Genomic DNA, 17,741 nt, shown 5'->3' with positions numbered 1-17,741 from the left:
CGTCACGGAATTTGGCTATTCTTGAACGAATAAATCAAAAGTAGGGCTGTACAATGAATCAAATCTCGATATGGACTAGTGTCTATGAATATTAAAGCTAAAAGAGACTGCAATTGTTCTACGCGTCTCTGGGAATGAGCGCTCAGTGTGTGCTCCACTACACACACACACACACACACACACACACACACACACACAGAAGCACGCGTGACTCACGCTCGTGGTGTTTTCAGCGTTTCACTGTATTGAGACATGATGTAAGCTACACATGTGCATTTCATCGCAGAGCTGCTATGAGAGTCACTTGATGAGAATTTCACCATTTCATTTGATAAAACTATCGTCATTCATTCGTTTCATATACACACAGAAACTGTTATGTCTTTACGACAACCTGTCAAAATAAGAGTTCTGTATAACTTGAAGAAATTATAACAGAAATATATTACTATTGCACAGAGTATACTTCAGGCCTAATAATAATAATAATAATAATAATAATAGTTTATTAAAACACACAGAAACTCAAATGTCTACAACCCACCAAAATAAAAGTTCGGTCTAACTCAAATTAATTAGAAAGAAATTGCACAGTAAAATGTATTTTAAAATAAAAAAATGTTTCAAAAACACCATTTCTAAAAGTAAATTTGTATTTGTGCCTAATGCTTTAAAAAAAATTGTTGAAAATTGTCAACTGATAAAACCTGTGCTTCAGGGACCATATTCATATAACATCTAAGGCTAAAGGTAGCTCTTAACTGACTGAGTTAGATGGTGATTAACACTAAACAGTAGAAAATCAGTCCAGTCTCCCCAGCTGTAAATGTCATTGGCTGTTAAAGTCTTGTGTTGCTTATAATAAATTGACATGTTGATAACACTTAGTATTTCATAATGCTCTCAATTACATGTCGATGCATACTGTATGCATTAGTGAGTGTGGTGGTGCTTATGGGGTGACGCTCTGGGATGGGTGAGTATGCGGCGGGGGGGGGGGGGTGGGGGGGGTGTGTGTGTGTTATATTAGAGTATACTCACTACAAAAAACTAGACTACACCACTGCTTGAAATGCTAATATAGTCAGGGCTCTGAGAAAATCGCTTTGTTACTTTCGTCCCGCGTTACTTTCGCCCCTACTTAAGAAAAATCACCATATGCTTATCACCATAGTAAATGATTTTTGCCATATTTTTGGTCTGATGTTGGCAATGGCAATGTCCAGGTTAGATGCACGAAAATCACGTGACACCCTGTAGACCAGGCTCCCTCCAAGAAGTGAATGAGTTTTGAACACAGGAGAAGAAGTGGCGCTGTTCCTCTTAAAAACGGCATTAAAGGGTTAGTTCACCCAAAAATGAAAATTCTGTCAGTAATTACTCACCATCATGTTGTTCCAACCCCGTAAGACTTTCGTTCATCTTCAGAACACAAATGAAGATATTTTTGATTAAATCTGAGAGCTGGATCACTCCTCCATAGGCTTCTAAGGCATTATACCTTGCTGGCCCAGAAAATGTACTCACTTAAAAATGTTGGGTTAAAAATAACCCAACGAATAACCCAACTGTGGATTGGTATAGCACCTTCCCAACTGTGGGTTATTTTAACCCAATGCATTGGGTTAAAATACAGTTGGGTTAAAATAACCCAACAGTTGAGTTAAATATTTATTTTTATTTATGACCTTATTTTAATAAATAAAATACACATTGTTTTCAAATACAGATTGTTTATTTGAATAAACAACACATATGTTTCAACAAATATATTTTTCAATTACAAACTATATATTGTGGAGTCTAGGATTTAATGTAAATATACATAATTGTGTACATAAATTCAAAATGCACAAGTGTACATACAACACACATAATAAATTCAAAACCTATGCAAATATGTAAAAACAGAACACATTCAAAACCTACACAAAAATACACATAGCATACATACAATTGTACAGCATACAGAACACAAAAATTCAAAATGAACACTAAATTAAGAACTACACATTAATAACCTATTTAATTCAATAACCTATACAAATATGGAAAGAATACACAAATTAATAACAATAAATCCTAATCACAACTTTATTAAAAGTTCTTCACTGTACACTGAATGCATTGATGTGTTAGTGTAAACATACCTTGAGTAATAAAACTACAAATACATATGTTGACTACTGGACGTAATGATGATGATGATCAAAGTTCTTAATGAGGCAGGAACTCCTCCAGATATATCTCTAGATATATTAAAGTTTGCGTACTACAAAAACTCCCAAAATGGGTGCAGAGGTCTTGAAGTAGTTTGTCATAGATGTAAAACATTTTTGAAACACATCCATTGCTTGAAATAAAGTCTTCTGTTCAACTGCTTCCACACTGAATATGATAAAAACTTGTGAGTTCTCTTCGTCCCCAATTAAGCATCAAGCCATGTGGATCCGGGCTTGTCTCACTGTTTCTCACTTGTCTCCATCCTTAAAAGAATAAATAATGTTCAGTTGGGCATGCACTGTGACAACATCAACAGTGTTAAATTATGAAAAAGTTACATCAAAGCAGTGCTGTATTGAATTAAATTATGGTCACTCAAATTAGTCATTACACCTGCCGTTAAAGGATTAGTTCACCCACAAATGTAAATTCTGTCATTAATTACTCGCCCTCTTGTCATTCCAAACCTGTAAGACTTTTGTTCATCTTCGGAACACAAATAAAGATCTTTTTGATGAGTCTGAGAGATTTCTGTCCCTCCATTGGCAGCTACACAACTATCACTTATAATCCCCAGAAAGGTAGCAAACACATCATAAAGGTAATACATGTTACTCCAGTGGTTTAACCTCAATTTTATTAAGTGACATGAGTATATTCTATCCCTTAAACATAATTTAAAATTTAAAATTAAGATTAAACCACTGGAGTCACTTGGATTACTTTAATGAAGTCTTTACTACCTTTCTGGGGCTTGACAGAATTTTCTTTTTTTGGATGAACAATCCCATTAACAAGCGGAATCATTGAAGAAAAGAAGAAGTGGACGAACATAAGCCGAAGAGCAGTGTAATTTATCAAAGTTGATTTGATAGTGTTGCTTTTACTTACAGGCTTAATGTCATTTAAGCTGCACTTCATTTCAGCATATGTTGGACACACCATTTTTCCATTTGTGAGGTATGGCGATGATGGCAGGATGTCAGGCCATTTCTCCGGGATCATCTTTGAAAGACAAGGAAAAAAAAAAGAAAAGAAAGAAAAATTCCAGTTTTCAACTATACCACACGTGTGTCAACCTATTTTCATATGCATTTAGACACAGCCAAAACAATTTTCCAAAATAAGACACTCCTTCCCTATAGACTATAGAGGGTATGCACTGACGTCACTTTCCCGCCGAAGAGCTGCTGCATGACTGGATTTAATAGGGGTAACTGCGAAAACGTGAGTAAAACAAATGATTATCAGTTTAAACTAAAGGTTGGACTCGATATAGTGTTCCTTACAACTTACCAAAGATCCAGTGATCATGGATATTCATATTTCGTTCTTCCTGTCAGTCCCATAGAGGCTATGCTGTCAGTACCGGAAAGAGAATGGATTAGTTCACCTCTCGAGTCTTCGGGTCTGATTCTTCTGAGTCTTTCATTCTTTTGTCACATGACAGCGCTGGACCATAAATGAGTTACTAATGTTTTAACGGCTTAGATTGGGAGTTGAGGTAAACTAACAGACTGCATAGCCTGAAGACCCAGATAAATCAATTAAAGGTCCCGTTTTTCCTGTGTATTTGAAGCTTTGATTGTGTTTACAGTGTGCAATATAACATGTGTTCATGTTTCGCGTGTAAAAAAAAAAAACTGTATTTTTCACACAATTTCCTTATCTGTATACAGCTGTTTTCACTGTCCTAAAAACGGGCTGATAACTTCCTTGTTCTATGAAGTCCCTCCTTCAGAAATACGTAACGAGTTCTGATTGTGCAGCGGTTCCTGTGTTGTCATTCAACAGCAGCTTAGGAAAGGTCACGCCTCTTACCATAACGTGGAGATGCATGCTCTCAGTGTTATTGTAAACATGTCTTTAATTTCAATTCAATTTGAGCCGGAATCAGACCCAGAGAACATAGATGATCTCATTGATCTCTAAGTACAGTGCCCCTGGGAAGGCCAAACAAAGGTGATTTGACTCCGGGAAGAAAATATCAGCGTCTCGACAACATGGCGACAAACACACTCTACAAACGCAACTCTTCCTCTTCTCCGTGGAAGCGCAACAAGACCACGCCCCCTTTTTTTGTGTATTCCTGTAGGCCAGGGGTGGGGAACCTTTTTCCTATGAAGGGCCATTTACAATTTTTTAACATTCTTTAAGGGCCATTGTAATGAGCAGGGGCGTTTCTAGGTTTTAAAAACATCAGGGGGTGAGCCCGAAACATCAGGGGCTGGTGGTGGGTAACAAGACAACATGATTCGATACAGAGAATAGTGTATATTTTAGGCCTATATGCAGGGGGGCAGACTGGTTAAAAAATTCCATCCTGGCACTGTAGCCACACCAGCCCATATTACCACACAGACACACACATTCAAATGTGCCGTAGTTAGGGGGGTTCGGGGGCATGCTCCCCCGAGAACATTTTGATTTCTCGGACCTACATATGTGCATTTTAAGGTGTTTGAAGGCCAACATTTTTTGATAACAATAGCTTTAAAAGCATGTCAGTGGGCAGTAGCATAAATTATTTGTCAAGATAACAGATTCTTAAACATGAGAATGAGGATAAATGTTGAAATGAATGATCCACACTACAAAATGGAAATGCAAAATGTTTCTGCTTATTGTTGACAATACACAATCACATATTCCAAACAGGAATGGCCTTAAATGAGAAATCTTTCAAGGATTATTTTGCATAGATGTAAACTTTTTAGCATTAAAGATTGGTTTCAGCAACTTGTTTCTTTCTTGAGTTAATCAATGTTTTTGGCACTATTAAATCAGTTCAATTAAATTTCAATTGTTCACTCATAAAGACAGTCACTTGTCACCACCTACTGGCTTAATGATGCAAGTTGCGCAAACACAGACAAGCGGAGTGATACAAACTGTGAAAAGGCTAATGCTGGTGAAATATTCCAACACATTCGAGGACCTTATATATATATATAGGCTACATATCAGAGTTAAATAGGAATACATTGTAATAATGTTAATCAAGCAGACTAAATCACACGACTGCGCAGCAATATTTAAGCTCATTATACAAAGGAAATAATACAGATCTAGACAAATTGGGTTGCTTATAGTTAAAATAATTTTTTTAGTCGGCCACACATTCCACTTGCTGTCGGCCACTTTTAGTCGGCTACTCATTCCACTTTAATACGCAAATGACAAAACGAAAGTAAAAGCAGCAGCCCCTCGTGGACGACTACCACATACATGCACACGCAACAAACACACGCACACGCAACACACGCACACACAGTAAAGTCCATGCCTGGTCTTCCGCTGTCTTCGTTCCGATCCTTTTATGCGCCCCGAAGCTGATCCGTGAGAAACTTGAAACCGATGCGGCGCGCAGGTGACTCATTAACTCTCGCGCTACTGGCCTCGTCCTGCTCTCACGGCTCGTGGACTCGTGCTGCTTGCCACTTTGTCTATTTTGTGTTTTCTATAACAGGAAACGTAATTGCTGAGATTTTTGTTTCTGAAGTTTTTTTTTTTTTTTGGGAGGAATTGACTCGCGGGCCGCATCAAACTGTTTCGCGGGCCGGTTACGGCCCGGGGGCCGGACGTTCCCCACCCCTGCTGTAGGCGGAGGTTAGTCAAAAAACTGTTCTAGTGACGTCATTAAAGCAGGAAGTAGAGGGAAGTAGTCCCAAACCGGCCGTTCGCTGTTGACTTTGAAAGGGGACTTCTGTTAGATAAAATATCTCACTTGGCACTGAACTTTGAGCTTTATCATTTTACAGGTATTATTTATGCTCTAACAGCAACATTACACTAACTAAAGTTTGAAAAATGGGATCATGAAGAACAGGACCTTTAATCGTTTCTGTTTCTCATAATTTGGCCTCTTCCTTGCATTGCAATTTTTTTCTTATTCTAAATGTGATCAACATTTGATGTGTTTGGGGAATTTGGCTATTGACATAACATTTAAATAAATATGAAATGAACGAAATGACTTGAAAAAAGATTTGTTCATTTTTATGAACGAGATTTAAAGATCCAAGTCAGTAAAATTATCCGAACTTCCCACTACTACGTCACGCGCATACCCTCTGTACTGAACTTCATTAAACTCACCATTCCAAGAAAATTGTGAAGTCTAGGATGTTCTCTAATGATTTCTTCGGTAGTTTTTGTTCCAGATGATCAATTCCATGCACTGCAGTTTGTTGAGGTGTTGTGTGTCCCTCATGAACTCCTCGACTTGGCTGTGAGGACTTCTTGCTTTTCTTTTGCCACTCAAACATTGTCAGTCATCAGACAGCTCAGACTCTATTGAAATTAAAACATACTGTATTAAAATAAGTGAAGACAGCTGGAAAAAAAAACACAAGTAATTATCTGTACCTGGATCTGTAGTAGCCCCAGCACTGCACATCTGGTCTCTAATCATTATTCAACTTACCAGCTTGTTAGTAGAGGGTCTCCAAGAGCGGTGCCAGATAAGGAAGACATCCAAAATGTGTACTATTGTACACTGTCCAGGACCAAAGTTGAGAACCATTGTTATCCAGTAGTGCAAAACTTTAATTTACTCCTTCCTGTGTTAGAATGAATCAGAAAAAAAGAAATATTTTCAAAAAAGTAAACTAGTCCTTAAAAACTTGTTACTACAGTTGTACAGTAAATCAAGGTAATCTGTGTATTGGAAAACATAACAAACTTTCTTTAACTAATCATGAACTAATAGTTTATTTGTTACAAAGTGTTTCTCATGTTTTCCACTTCAATTTTGTTAGGAATATCTGCACTTTTTCATCTTTCTTTCATCGCGGAGATTTCAGCGAATTCAAAGGCTTCTCACCGCATCTCACAGCACTGTTGTGGTGTCGTGTGACCGACGTCTGAGCTCGCGCCGCGAGGCCGAGCTGATAAATGGTCCGTGCACTACGGTTCAGAGCTCTTTCGTTCCGCATTTAGTGACAATTGTAGTCGCACCTGTACGAAAAAAGTACATTACCAGTCTGGAGCACTGCTTCAGCTGTGACAGACCATCACTAAAGTCCCTTAAATTTGCTATCACGAATACCGTAAAACAGGCGTAATGCTAGATAGTGATTTCAGACTAGATAACTTACTTAGTATAATATTGTAGTAGGTAACTCAGTAGTAGTAACGTACATCTCTAAATGGTTTTACTAGTATAATTTTTAATTAATTATTTTATTTCTGCTTGCGAGCTAACGGGGAGCTAGGATTAATTTCCAATCGATCTCACTTCCCGTAAATCATTAAAACGGACTAAGGGGAACTTCGTTTTTTTTAAATATAAAATTCAGTTTTAGAGTAATTATATTCAACGTCTCAGTATACAATACTTAATGTTATACATATATAAAAACGATATGACTTACCTTTTATAATCAAGATGCAGCAGCAGCTTCTGTGTTGACTGTCTGTCACTGGACCGTTAAAATTTGAACTGTCGCTGCGGAAACCGTAGGTTATTTAACCCAACGGTTAGGTTATAACTAAAAATAAACCAACGACATAAACAAATGACCCAATAAATTTTAAGATAACCCAACATATTGACCCAATATGTGTAACCCAACGGTTGGGTTACACAAATAACCCAACGTTTTTTACTGTGTATTAAAGACATTGTTAATATAGTCCAAGTGACTACAATGGCTCAATCTTAAGTTTATAAAGCGACAAGAATACTTTTTGTCCGCAAAAAATAAATAAAAAAAATAACGACTTTATTTCACTTTTCATTTCTTTCTCTCTGGGCCTCGAGTTTTTTCACGTAGTGTTTTAGCGCAGCGCGTCTGTGTTGTACGTCACACGTAGGCTCACTATTGGCCGACGCTGGTCATGTGTGTGATGCGTGTGACGTACAACACAGAAGCGCTGCGCTAAAACACTACGTGAACCAACTCAAGGCCCAGAGAGAAGGAAATGAAAAGTGGAATAAAGTCGTTATTTTTGTTTGTTTGTTGCGCACAAAAAGTATTCTCGTCACTTGATAAACTTAAGATTGAGCCACTGTAGTCACTTGGACTATATTAACGATGTCTTTAATACATTTAATGGGCCAGCAAGTTATGGAGGAGTGATCCAGCTCTCAGATTTAATAAAAAATATCTTAATTTGTGTTGTGAAGATGAACGAAGGTCTTACGGGGTTGGAACAACATGAGGGTGAGTAATTACTGACAGAATTTTCATTTTTGGGTGAACTAACCCTTTAAGATTATTGTGGGAGTATTTTTGTATTTTCAAAATACTAATTACTTGTATTTTATTTAAATACATTTTTCACATCAGTATTTTGTATTTTATTTTGTTACATTTCATGAGCCAGTATTTGTAGTTTGTAACAAAATAGTTTTTGATGTATTTGTGCCCACCTCTGGCAATATCCATCATGTTGTAGTGTGCACTACTAAGTGTCTTCACACGCCCACTTGAGATAAAGCCAGCACTTCCTGTAATGTGAGCGCGCCCGCGAGAGATGCGCGTGCATTAGAAAAGGACGGGCTTAATCTGGGAATAAAACTGGAGTTGCGTATTTGGCGTTTCTATCGCTTATAGGACTGCACATCCCTGGAACCACTTTCATATTGATTTCATAGGACTGCAGTGCTCGGAGAGATGCTGTGAACTGGAGATATTTCTTTAATTTCATATTCTCGAGTAGTTGCATGATGGGTCTGCAGACTGTGTTCCGCGCGGTGATCATGGGGGCCCCGGGCTCCGGGAAGGGGACCGTTTCTGCTCGGATAGTGCAGAGTTTCGGGCTCAAGCATCTCTCCAGTGGGGACTTGCTGCGGGCCAATATCGAGGCGAAGACAGGTACGACAGCTTCAGCACTGTAATGAATACTGTTTCACTGTTAATTTATTTACATGACTAATGTAACAGAATGTGAACGGTTGAATCTTTTTCCCCGGTCGCTACGAGCGTAGTTTAACTTCATACGCAGGCTTGATAAAATGGCTGCAAAACTTCTGGAACTCGGTTTTATGTTGAGCAGGATAATTAGAGGTTTCTTATCACCAGAACCGAGTCTAAACTTTGGTTGTGTCTCAAATATGCAGTGGGCTGCCCTATCTAAACAGCAGTTTTACACTTTTCGAGTGAGCTCGCGCGTGTGATGTCCAAAAATAACAGCACATGTCACTATAGACACAGCTTTTCTCATATTTTTGGTTTTGAAATGCATGGAAGAGTTAACTCTGAAACCGTTCGCTGATATTATCTAGTCGAGCACTTTCTTCCAGTGCTGGTGTTGATGAAAACCACTTAAGTCTGTCTGCTGTTTACCTCAGGCTTTTACGTCTGTGGCATCACTCTTTTTATGTGTTGACTATAAGTGTATTTTCAAATATTTGTGCTTTAATAGGGCTTTTGTTTAACTTTTGAGGGGGATGTCTTTCACCGAAGAATATGCCCTGCATACTAAACATGTCTAAGAAAGGGACTTTGGCTGCAAATCACACCCAAGCCTGAAGGCTGAAGCCCAAGCCTTTGCTTTGCATGTTAGAAATGCAGAAATTTGCACCGACACTCATAAATGTGTAAGATTGTACTTTATACTGCACAGTGTTGGGCAAAATTACTTTTAAAAGTAATGCATTACAATATTGTGTTACTCACTAGCTAATTGCGTTACTTTTTACAGAAAGTAATGCATTACATTACTTTTTTGCATTACTTTTTCTCACCTCGGCTGGATTTGCTTGCTAATTTGTTTGTTTTTTAATAACAGAAAAAGAAACACAAATATGATGTATATAAAAGTCATTTTTGCTTATTATTATGGTTGAATTGGATCATCAAAGGTCAGCATTGGTTAATAAAGTGAGATTAAATACATAAAGTATATTCGTGTAATTTAACATATTTAATTATTGCAGGTTTGTGTAATTTTCAGTTTTCATTTCACTGTTTTTATTCATTTTGAGGAATACTGAATCTATTTTTGTTCAAGTGAGATGAGATGCTCACATTTAGTCTAAAGCACACACAACACCTCTGCGCTTACAATTTCTCTCAACATGGGGACAGGAGAGCTGTCAGCCAATACATGGGAAAACAAAGTAACTTGCGTAACTTGTTTGTAAAAGTAACTCAGATATTTGTATTGTAAATTTAAAAGTAATGCATTACTTTACTAGTTACTTGAAAAAGTAATCTAATTACATAACTCCCATTACTTGTAATGCGTTACCCCCAACTCTGATAGAGCAGGTTTATTGCCAGTGTTCTTTAACTCAAAAGATTTGTGAATTACACGTTCTGTGGGCAAAAAAATAAAAATCCCAAATGAATGCCAGATGCTCTGTCTCTGGGAAGCAGAATAGCCTTCCATGTTGTGTGACAGTGATATTAATGTTGCAGAACTCATCAGTTATCTGGTGTACAGATCCACCGACCACAGGGAGACTAAACCATTATTATTATTATAAACCAGATTCAACATGAAACAAATGACCGTCAAATGAACCCTATGCATAACACAAAATTTAGCCAGATATAGAGAAATATTTCAGTGAATATTTGAGTTTCATATATTTACAGATCAAAGTAGGACCTTAAAAGGAGAGTTCCCAAAAATTATAATTCTCTCATCACCCTAATGTCTTCCCAAATAATGTTGGTAACAAAACGGACAAAAAACATATTATAGAAACAATTCTTATTCTTAAAGAAACAACAAGAGGGTGAGAAAATGATGACAGAATGTTGATTATAGATTTCAAGAATTGACAGCATGCGCTTTTTCTTTATAATATGCATATTTTGATACATTAATTGTCTGTGTTTTGAAAAATGCTTTTGTACAGTTTAGGACTATTTAAGTAAACAGTGAAAAAGCTAAAAATATTTAAAATGATGGAAATTTCACGGTTGTGTGGTTGCAATCCAACACAAATGACTACGAAATTCAATCTAAATAGTCTTTAATTGACAAACCGAAATACACGGGAGAATCTCAGGAGAACATACACACTTAACACACTCACTAATGACGATCACCGACAAAGAACTGAACAAAACAGGGTGTTATTAATTTATTACTAATGGTGTTATTAGAGTATTATTACTTTTGAACGATAGTGTAGTTATATACAGTATTATAGGCCTAAAATATGGAGCACTAAACAGAAATATCACAAAGGGTCACAGAACGATTATTACAGAGTTATTAAAATTAAAGTTCATGTATGAATTACTAAAGTTCATTGTATTGGTCACACATCATTTCCAATTGAATAGTTAACAGGAGGTAATGATCAACCTTACAGCCTTACATCACACTAGAAACCATGAATATGAGTAATGACAGATGTGTCATATTACTATACATTATTTTATAGGTAAAATTAGAATCAACATAAATACAATATAAAAAATTAATTCCTGACTAGATTTATTTGTGGATTTCGTCTGTATTTATGGACTATCTATATTCCGTCTCTTATGCCCCTGGGCAGATTTGGGTCTTCTGATGAAGTCGTGCATCGATCAGGGTCAGCTGGTTCCTGATGATGTCATCTCGCGGCTCATCCTGTCCAGTCTGAGGGGAATCGAGCGGACCAGCTGGCTACTGGACGGTACCGCTCTCACCCCGCTCACCGCAGCACACACGCTCTTCTGTTTATCTTATATGTGTGATCTTTATTCATTCTGTGCCTCTGTGTCCTGGCAGGGTTTCCCCGTACCGTGGCTCAGGCCGAGGCCCTGGACGCCGTGTGTGACGTGGACTCGGTTATAAACCTGGACGTGCCTTTCCTGACCATCAGAGAGCGTCTGACGTCCCGCTGGGTGCACCTTCCCAGCGGCAGGGTCTATAATGTAGACTTCAACCCGCCCAAGAAGCCAGTGAGTCCTCTGCTGATGTTGAGATATTTACAGTCCTGTTTAACATTACTTCAGGGAACTGTTGATAATTAAACGAAAGAATCAGGAAGTTGAGCACCTCTGCTCATATGGAAACTCCTCAGTGACCTGTACACTTGTTAAGTTAACTTGTTGCTGAGCAGTGTAATGTTTGAAGCGGATGTCATAACAAATGTTAGTTAGACCGGGAAGAGTTTAAAAAGAGCTGTTCATTCATAAATCCGTAAGATCTTTCCTTCATGCTGTGGAAATACAAACCGGAAGACAGGACAGAAAAAGGGGCGGGGCTACATAAGGTCTATACTGCAAAAAATGCTGTGAAAAGACATTTGATCAGTATTGCTGCCATGATCAATAGAAATGTAAGAACACATACTTAAAATGCTGTTTAATCCCTGTTTTCTTGCAGGTAACAATAGTGCAACGTTAATTACGTCAGGTAAATGGTGCTGAGTTTTGTGAATTTATTAGCCTAATTTGAATGAAGGAGGTGTGTTTGCACTAAAATACTAACATTAACCTTGACCTGGTTCAACTGCAGATAGCTGCAGATTTGTTTTGTGCTGAAATGCTGTTCGCAAGAGTGAGGTGCAAGTGAATTCACACAGAATGCTTAAAACAACCCTTAACGTACTTTTAAGAAGAGTATTGTTACTTTGAAAGAATATACTTACAGTAAGTGTGAACTGAACGTACACTTAACTGCATGATTGCAATTAAATGAAAGTGTTATAGTTTAAATGTATATTAAATGCAATTAGCTGAACTTAAGAGTGCTTTTTAAGTGTACTTAATTATGACTTAAGTACATTTTACATGTAATTTCATAATTCTGTTGTCTTTGGAATATGGTTACAGTGTTCTGCTGAATGTACTGACAAGCATTTATGGTAAACTAAAATATACTTTGATGTCATTTCTATTGAAACTTATATATCCGTATATATATTCGTAATTACACTTTTGTAATGAACTGGCAAATTAATTTAGTACATTTAAAATATATGAACTTTAAATGCAGTTTTGAGCAAAGTTACTTTTAAAAGTAATGCATTACAATATTGAGTTATAAAATATAAAAGTAACTAATTGTGTTAGTTACTTTTTACAGAAAGTAATGTGTTACATTAGCCGTCAGTCAATATATGGGAGGACAAAGTAACTTGCGTTACTTATTTAAAAAAGTAACTCAGATATTCTGTTGTAAATTTAAAAGTAATGCATTACTTTACTAGTTACTTGAAAAAGTAATCTGATTACATAACTCACGTTACTTGTTCATTTAAATATTGTTTAAATGTAATATCAAATAACATTATAGTTAAAATGATAATCAAATACTACACGTGCTTTAGCATGTTAGTGAACACATTAAAATAAGTGTACTTCTTTAAAGCACATGATTTTTAAAACAATGATTTAAAATATACTGTAAAGTTAAACGTTTAATCTGACATGATTGAAAAGTGCACTTTTTAAAAGTGTACTCACCGGTAAGTGTGTTAAGAAACAGTCATGAATGTGTACCCTCTTTCACTACACTTAAGTGGCCTTTCATTGCATAAATGTTATATTATCTGCAAGTACAGTTTTTAAAAATGTATATATACTTAAACACATAGATCTGAACTACACTAACACTACAAGTGCACATTCAGCACAATTAAGCACACTTTCTTTTCACGAGGTTTAATACATGTGTGATGTGTATATATAGATACATTTTCTATATAATATACAATATCAGTTAATTTTACAATTACATTTATATAATTTTTCATGTTTAAAGAATTTCAACATATAAACACACTCTAACAAACAGTTTTTCTTTAACTAAAAATAATAAAAATGGAATCATGTTAAAAACAGTAAAAAGTAAAAAAATGGAGCATTGGATAAAAATGTGTGTGTGTGTTAAACTGCTTGTGGTAAAAGTAGGTCGTGGTATTTCACAACCTGACCGCTCAAGACAGATAAGAACGCTTCTGTTTACTGAGGAACTTTGCTCTCATCCCTGCAATAAATCTGGAGCGCTCTGAGGAAGTCACGGACTTCCTGTAAATAAATCAAACGCTGTCCGAGAAAAGAGCAATCGCAAGGGCAGAAAATGGGCTTAAATGTTGCTTGAACAGTTGCTGATATACTTTAAAAGAGAAACTTCTAAGGGCAGGGAGTTTTAGAAAAGTAAAACTGAACAAAGAATGAGTAATAAGCCGTTTATATGCAAGAGCTTCAAAAAGATTTTCCACCACTAAGCCTTTGAGGTCGCAAAGAGTTATGACTCAAAACAATGGTTCATATTTGGTTAATGGTTATATAATGATTCAAAATGGTTATATTTTGGTCATCTTTGCAATCATTTCAAACAAGACAGCAATTCAGTGTGTTTTGAACTGATAAAACAGAGCAAGCCAAGTGTGAAACAGTGTTTGTCAGTGTTGCTCAAATACAGTTATGTCCACACAAAACTGCGTGTCTGAAGGTCACATCGATTCAGCTGTGGAATTTGACAACGCCTGCCAAGGCTTGTTGACTGTTTCAATACATGAATTCTTGAGCGATTGCACCGTTAATTTTGTGTTTATAGCAGGTTTTGAAGTCGGGTGTTTGTGTTGGAGCTCTGCAGTGATGTCGTGTGTGCCGAGCGTAATCATTGGTCTCTTGTGCACAGGGTCTTGATGATGTCACAGGAGAAGTGCTGGTCCAGAGAGACGACGACAGTCCCGAAACTGTGTCCAGAAGACTGAAGGACTACGAGAGACAGACACAGCCGGTTCTAGAGTACTACAGGTACTGTACAGAAAGCTGTTTTCTTCATGATTTATGCTGAATGAAACACCACAGAAAATATTTAGGGAATATTTAAAGGAATAGTTCAGCCAAATTCTGTCACTCTTCAAAGAAGATATTTAGCAGAATGTTCATGCTGCTCTTTTCCATACAATGAAAGTGAGGCTGATGAGCTCCAAAAGACACTCACAGAAGTAACATAAAAGTAGTCCATACATCTTGTACGCAATATATTTAAAATCTTAAATATAGAACGGATCAAAATTGAAGTTGTTATTTGTGGCAAATCTCCCTCAAATCTCACTTGCGTTCTTGTACATTCAAATCGAAGCATGTTGCACCAGGTTTGATGTCATCAGGGGTTCATACAAATTTTTTGTCAGCCAAACCCCATAAAAGTAAAATATTAACTTGAAATACTTGAGATTTTAAGTTAATATTTCAATAAACACATTTGCTTGTCCACAGTTCTCAGATGTTGGTGAATGGTCACATGACGTGCAAGTAAATAGATCAAATATTAACTAGTTTTATTTTGACTTTATAGCCAAACTTTAAAAGTGAACTCAAACCTCTTTTTAGTTGTGAAAGTGTCTCAGTCCTCATTACATTATTTACAATGGTGTTTCAGGAACCTAATCAAATTGAGTAATAATAATGATTCATATTATTAGTCTAAAAATAGTGTTTCAAAGTAATTGTTCATGCTCCCTTAGAACTTCAAGTTTAGTCAACTTGGATATTTGAGTTATCTCAACAAAATTGTGATTGCTATCAACAATAATTTTTTTAACAATGTATTATTATTATTATGTTTAACTCTAATAATAAAACGAAGACAGACATATATTCTACCGAAAAAAAGAATATTTTTTAATAACTATTTTATTTTACACAAGTTACAATACTAATATTTATGCCCTAAATTAATCACTTTCAAACTTTTAAACCCTCAAGCTTTAAATATTTCAAATATTCTTGCTTTTATTTGGGCACAATACTGCTGAAATACTGTAAACTTCTGCCCACAAAAATGTTGGAAACTATGAGAATGTGTAAATAAAGTAAAGCTAGCGCAGGTTGCGTTCCCGAGATGCTGAATACAGTGAATCCTACAGTCTCTATTATTTTATTGTACATTCGATATAATCAATTATTAGCGTCTCATCAACTCAAGAAACCCCTGGTCATTGGTTCTCCAGTGTCTGATCAAAGGAGGAACATCATTTTGGGATGATAATGAGGATGAACTATTCCTTTAAGCCGGACTGAAGGTGTAACATCATATGAATAATAATGTGTTTAAGGCATTACATGTGATATATACTTTAACAGGAGTAAAGGAGTGTTGGAGACATTCACAGGAACTGAAACCAACAAGATATGGCCTCACGTTCAAGCCTTCCTGACCAGGAAAATCCCAGGAATCCAGCAGGCTATGGGAAAAGCGTGATTCTACAACCTTTAGGACTTTTCCAGCAACTGAAGTACACTGTCTGAAGAAGCACAACGCACCTCTGTGGCCTGAAGCAGTCTCCTGTATTTACACGCTGAAGCCTTTAGTGTCGCTGCTGGCTTTAGTGGCAAACTAAAGGATTATGGTCAGACTAGTCTTCTGAACACTAGCGCTGCCATCTTAAGCAAACAAACTAGCTTTGAGCATTGTAGGCATGCTAATAGATGACTCTTCCCTTAGCAGAAGTGCTCGACCCGCAAGAATGTTTTTCTTTTAACTGAAGTTGCTGCAAAATGCGGCAGCTACAAAATATTTTAATGTTATTGAAATCTCATACTGGAGAAGTTCTCAGTTCTCATTTATTAAGTTTTCAGATGAATGCAAAAAATATGATTCAAACCTGATTTTTCAAACCTGTACCGCCCATTGTGTGTGAACCACTGTGGCCTTAATTAGCAAAAACAATCTAATTATGAGTCAGATGATTATGTAGCTATGTTTAATACAGAGTTCATATTTTTTATCATAATTATACAAAATAATGTTATTTTTAATTAAGAAAGGTTTGTACAACACAGTAATTTATAAAGGGAAAGAAATTCTCTGTGATCAAAAGTCCTTTTGTATTGATGAAACACTATTGTGTGGTTATGGAGTCCTTGGCCGCGAATGAAATGCAAATTATTAATTCACTTGTTTATGCATTTAATGGCAGTTTGTGCATCACTGTATAATTGTAGTGACTGAAAACACTGCTATTGAATAATGGATAAATTATTAAATGTAATGTACTGAATGTTATTTTAGAAAGCGGACCTTTGAAAGAACTGCAATAAACAGTGAAGCTTGACTCTTTTTAGTTTGTTTTGGTAATAAAGCTCTAGATTTTTATGTAAATAATCACACTGTTTACATTTATATTTTGTACCAAAAGATTGGCCGAGTAAGGCTTAAGAGCGATGATAATAATACATTTTTCATTTCAATGTCACCAGTAATAATCCAGTATTTTCTTAATCACTACCGTATCTCCCACGTTTGTTCATACAACCCCATATATATATTAACTTATTAAGATCGTTAAATTTTATGACCGATGCCTTATGTTCCTTTTGTTGAGTGGACGTGCCAAAAGCAGCACGTATTGTATATTATATCCTACTTTCATTGTACAACCCACTAACCTCACGGTCAATAAAATATAAAAAAAAAGCCCCTCCCCAAAAAACAATGTTTTAAGCCAGAGTTTATTGCGCGCATGTAATCAGAGGAGAATCCCTCTCACAGAGAGCTAGCAAAACATTTATAAAGTGCTCAAATGTTATTTTAAAAACGGTGAAATAAAACATTTCAAGCAGTCAGCAATACTGTGGGTCTAAAGATTTAATTCAGTTTGTTTG

The 17,741-nt window shown here is 36.4% G+C and overlaps 1 protein-coding gene and 1 long non-coding RNA gene across 2 annotated transcripts; one reads left to right on the top strand and one right to left on the bottom strand.

The window, feature by feature from the left end:
* Positions 1–1,720: 1,720 nt before the first annotated feature.
* LOC307153117 lies at positions 1,721–7,106 on the bottom strand. Its single transcript, XR_013820108.1, has 5 exons — positions 7,049–7,106; positions 6,650–6,785; positions 6,322–6,516; positions 3,115–3,228; positions 1,721–2,486 (listed from the first exon to the last, which is right to left on the bottom strand). It is a non-coding gene; the product is annotated as an uncharacterized lncRNA (long non-coding RNA).
* Positions 7,107–8,658: 1,552 nt separating this feature from the next.
* On the top strand, positions 8,659–17,704 carry ak3 (adenylate kinase 3). The gene is made up of 5 exons (XM_079861126.1): positions 8,659–9,044; positions 11,690–11,809; positions 11,905–12,077; positions 14,767–14,885; positions 16,221–17,704. The coding sequence occupies exons 1-5, from the start codon at positions 8,894–8,896 to the stop codon at positions 16,336–16,338; spliced, it is 681 nt and encodes a 226-aa protein (XP_079717252.1). The 5' UTR covers positions 8,659–8,893; the 3' UTR covers positions 16,339–17,704.
* Positions 17,705–17,741: the final 37 nt, after the last annotated feature.

This window comes from Squalius cephalus (assembly GCF_949319135.1).
Source record: "Squalius cephalus genome assembly, chromosome: 24".
Classification (NCBI taxonomy): Eukaryota; Metazoa; Chordata; class Actinopteri; order Cypriniformes; family Leuciscidae; genus Squalius; species Squalius cephalus.
The sequence above is the reverse complement of the archived record's forward strand: the minus strand, read 5'-3'. Positions and strand labels throughout refer to the sequence as shown.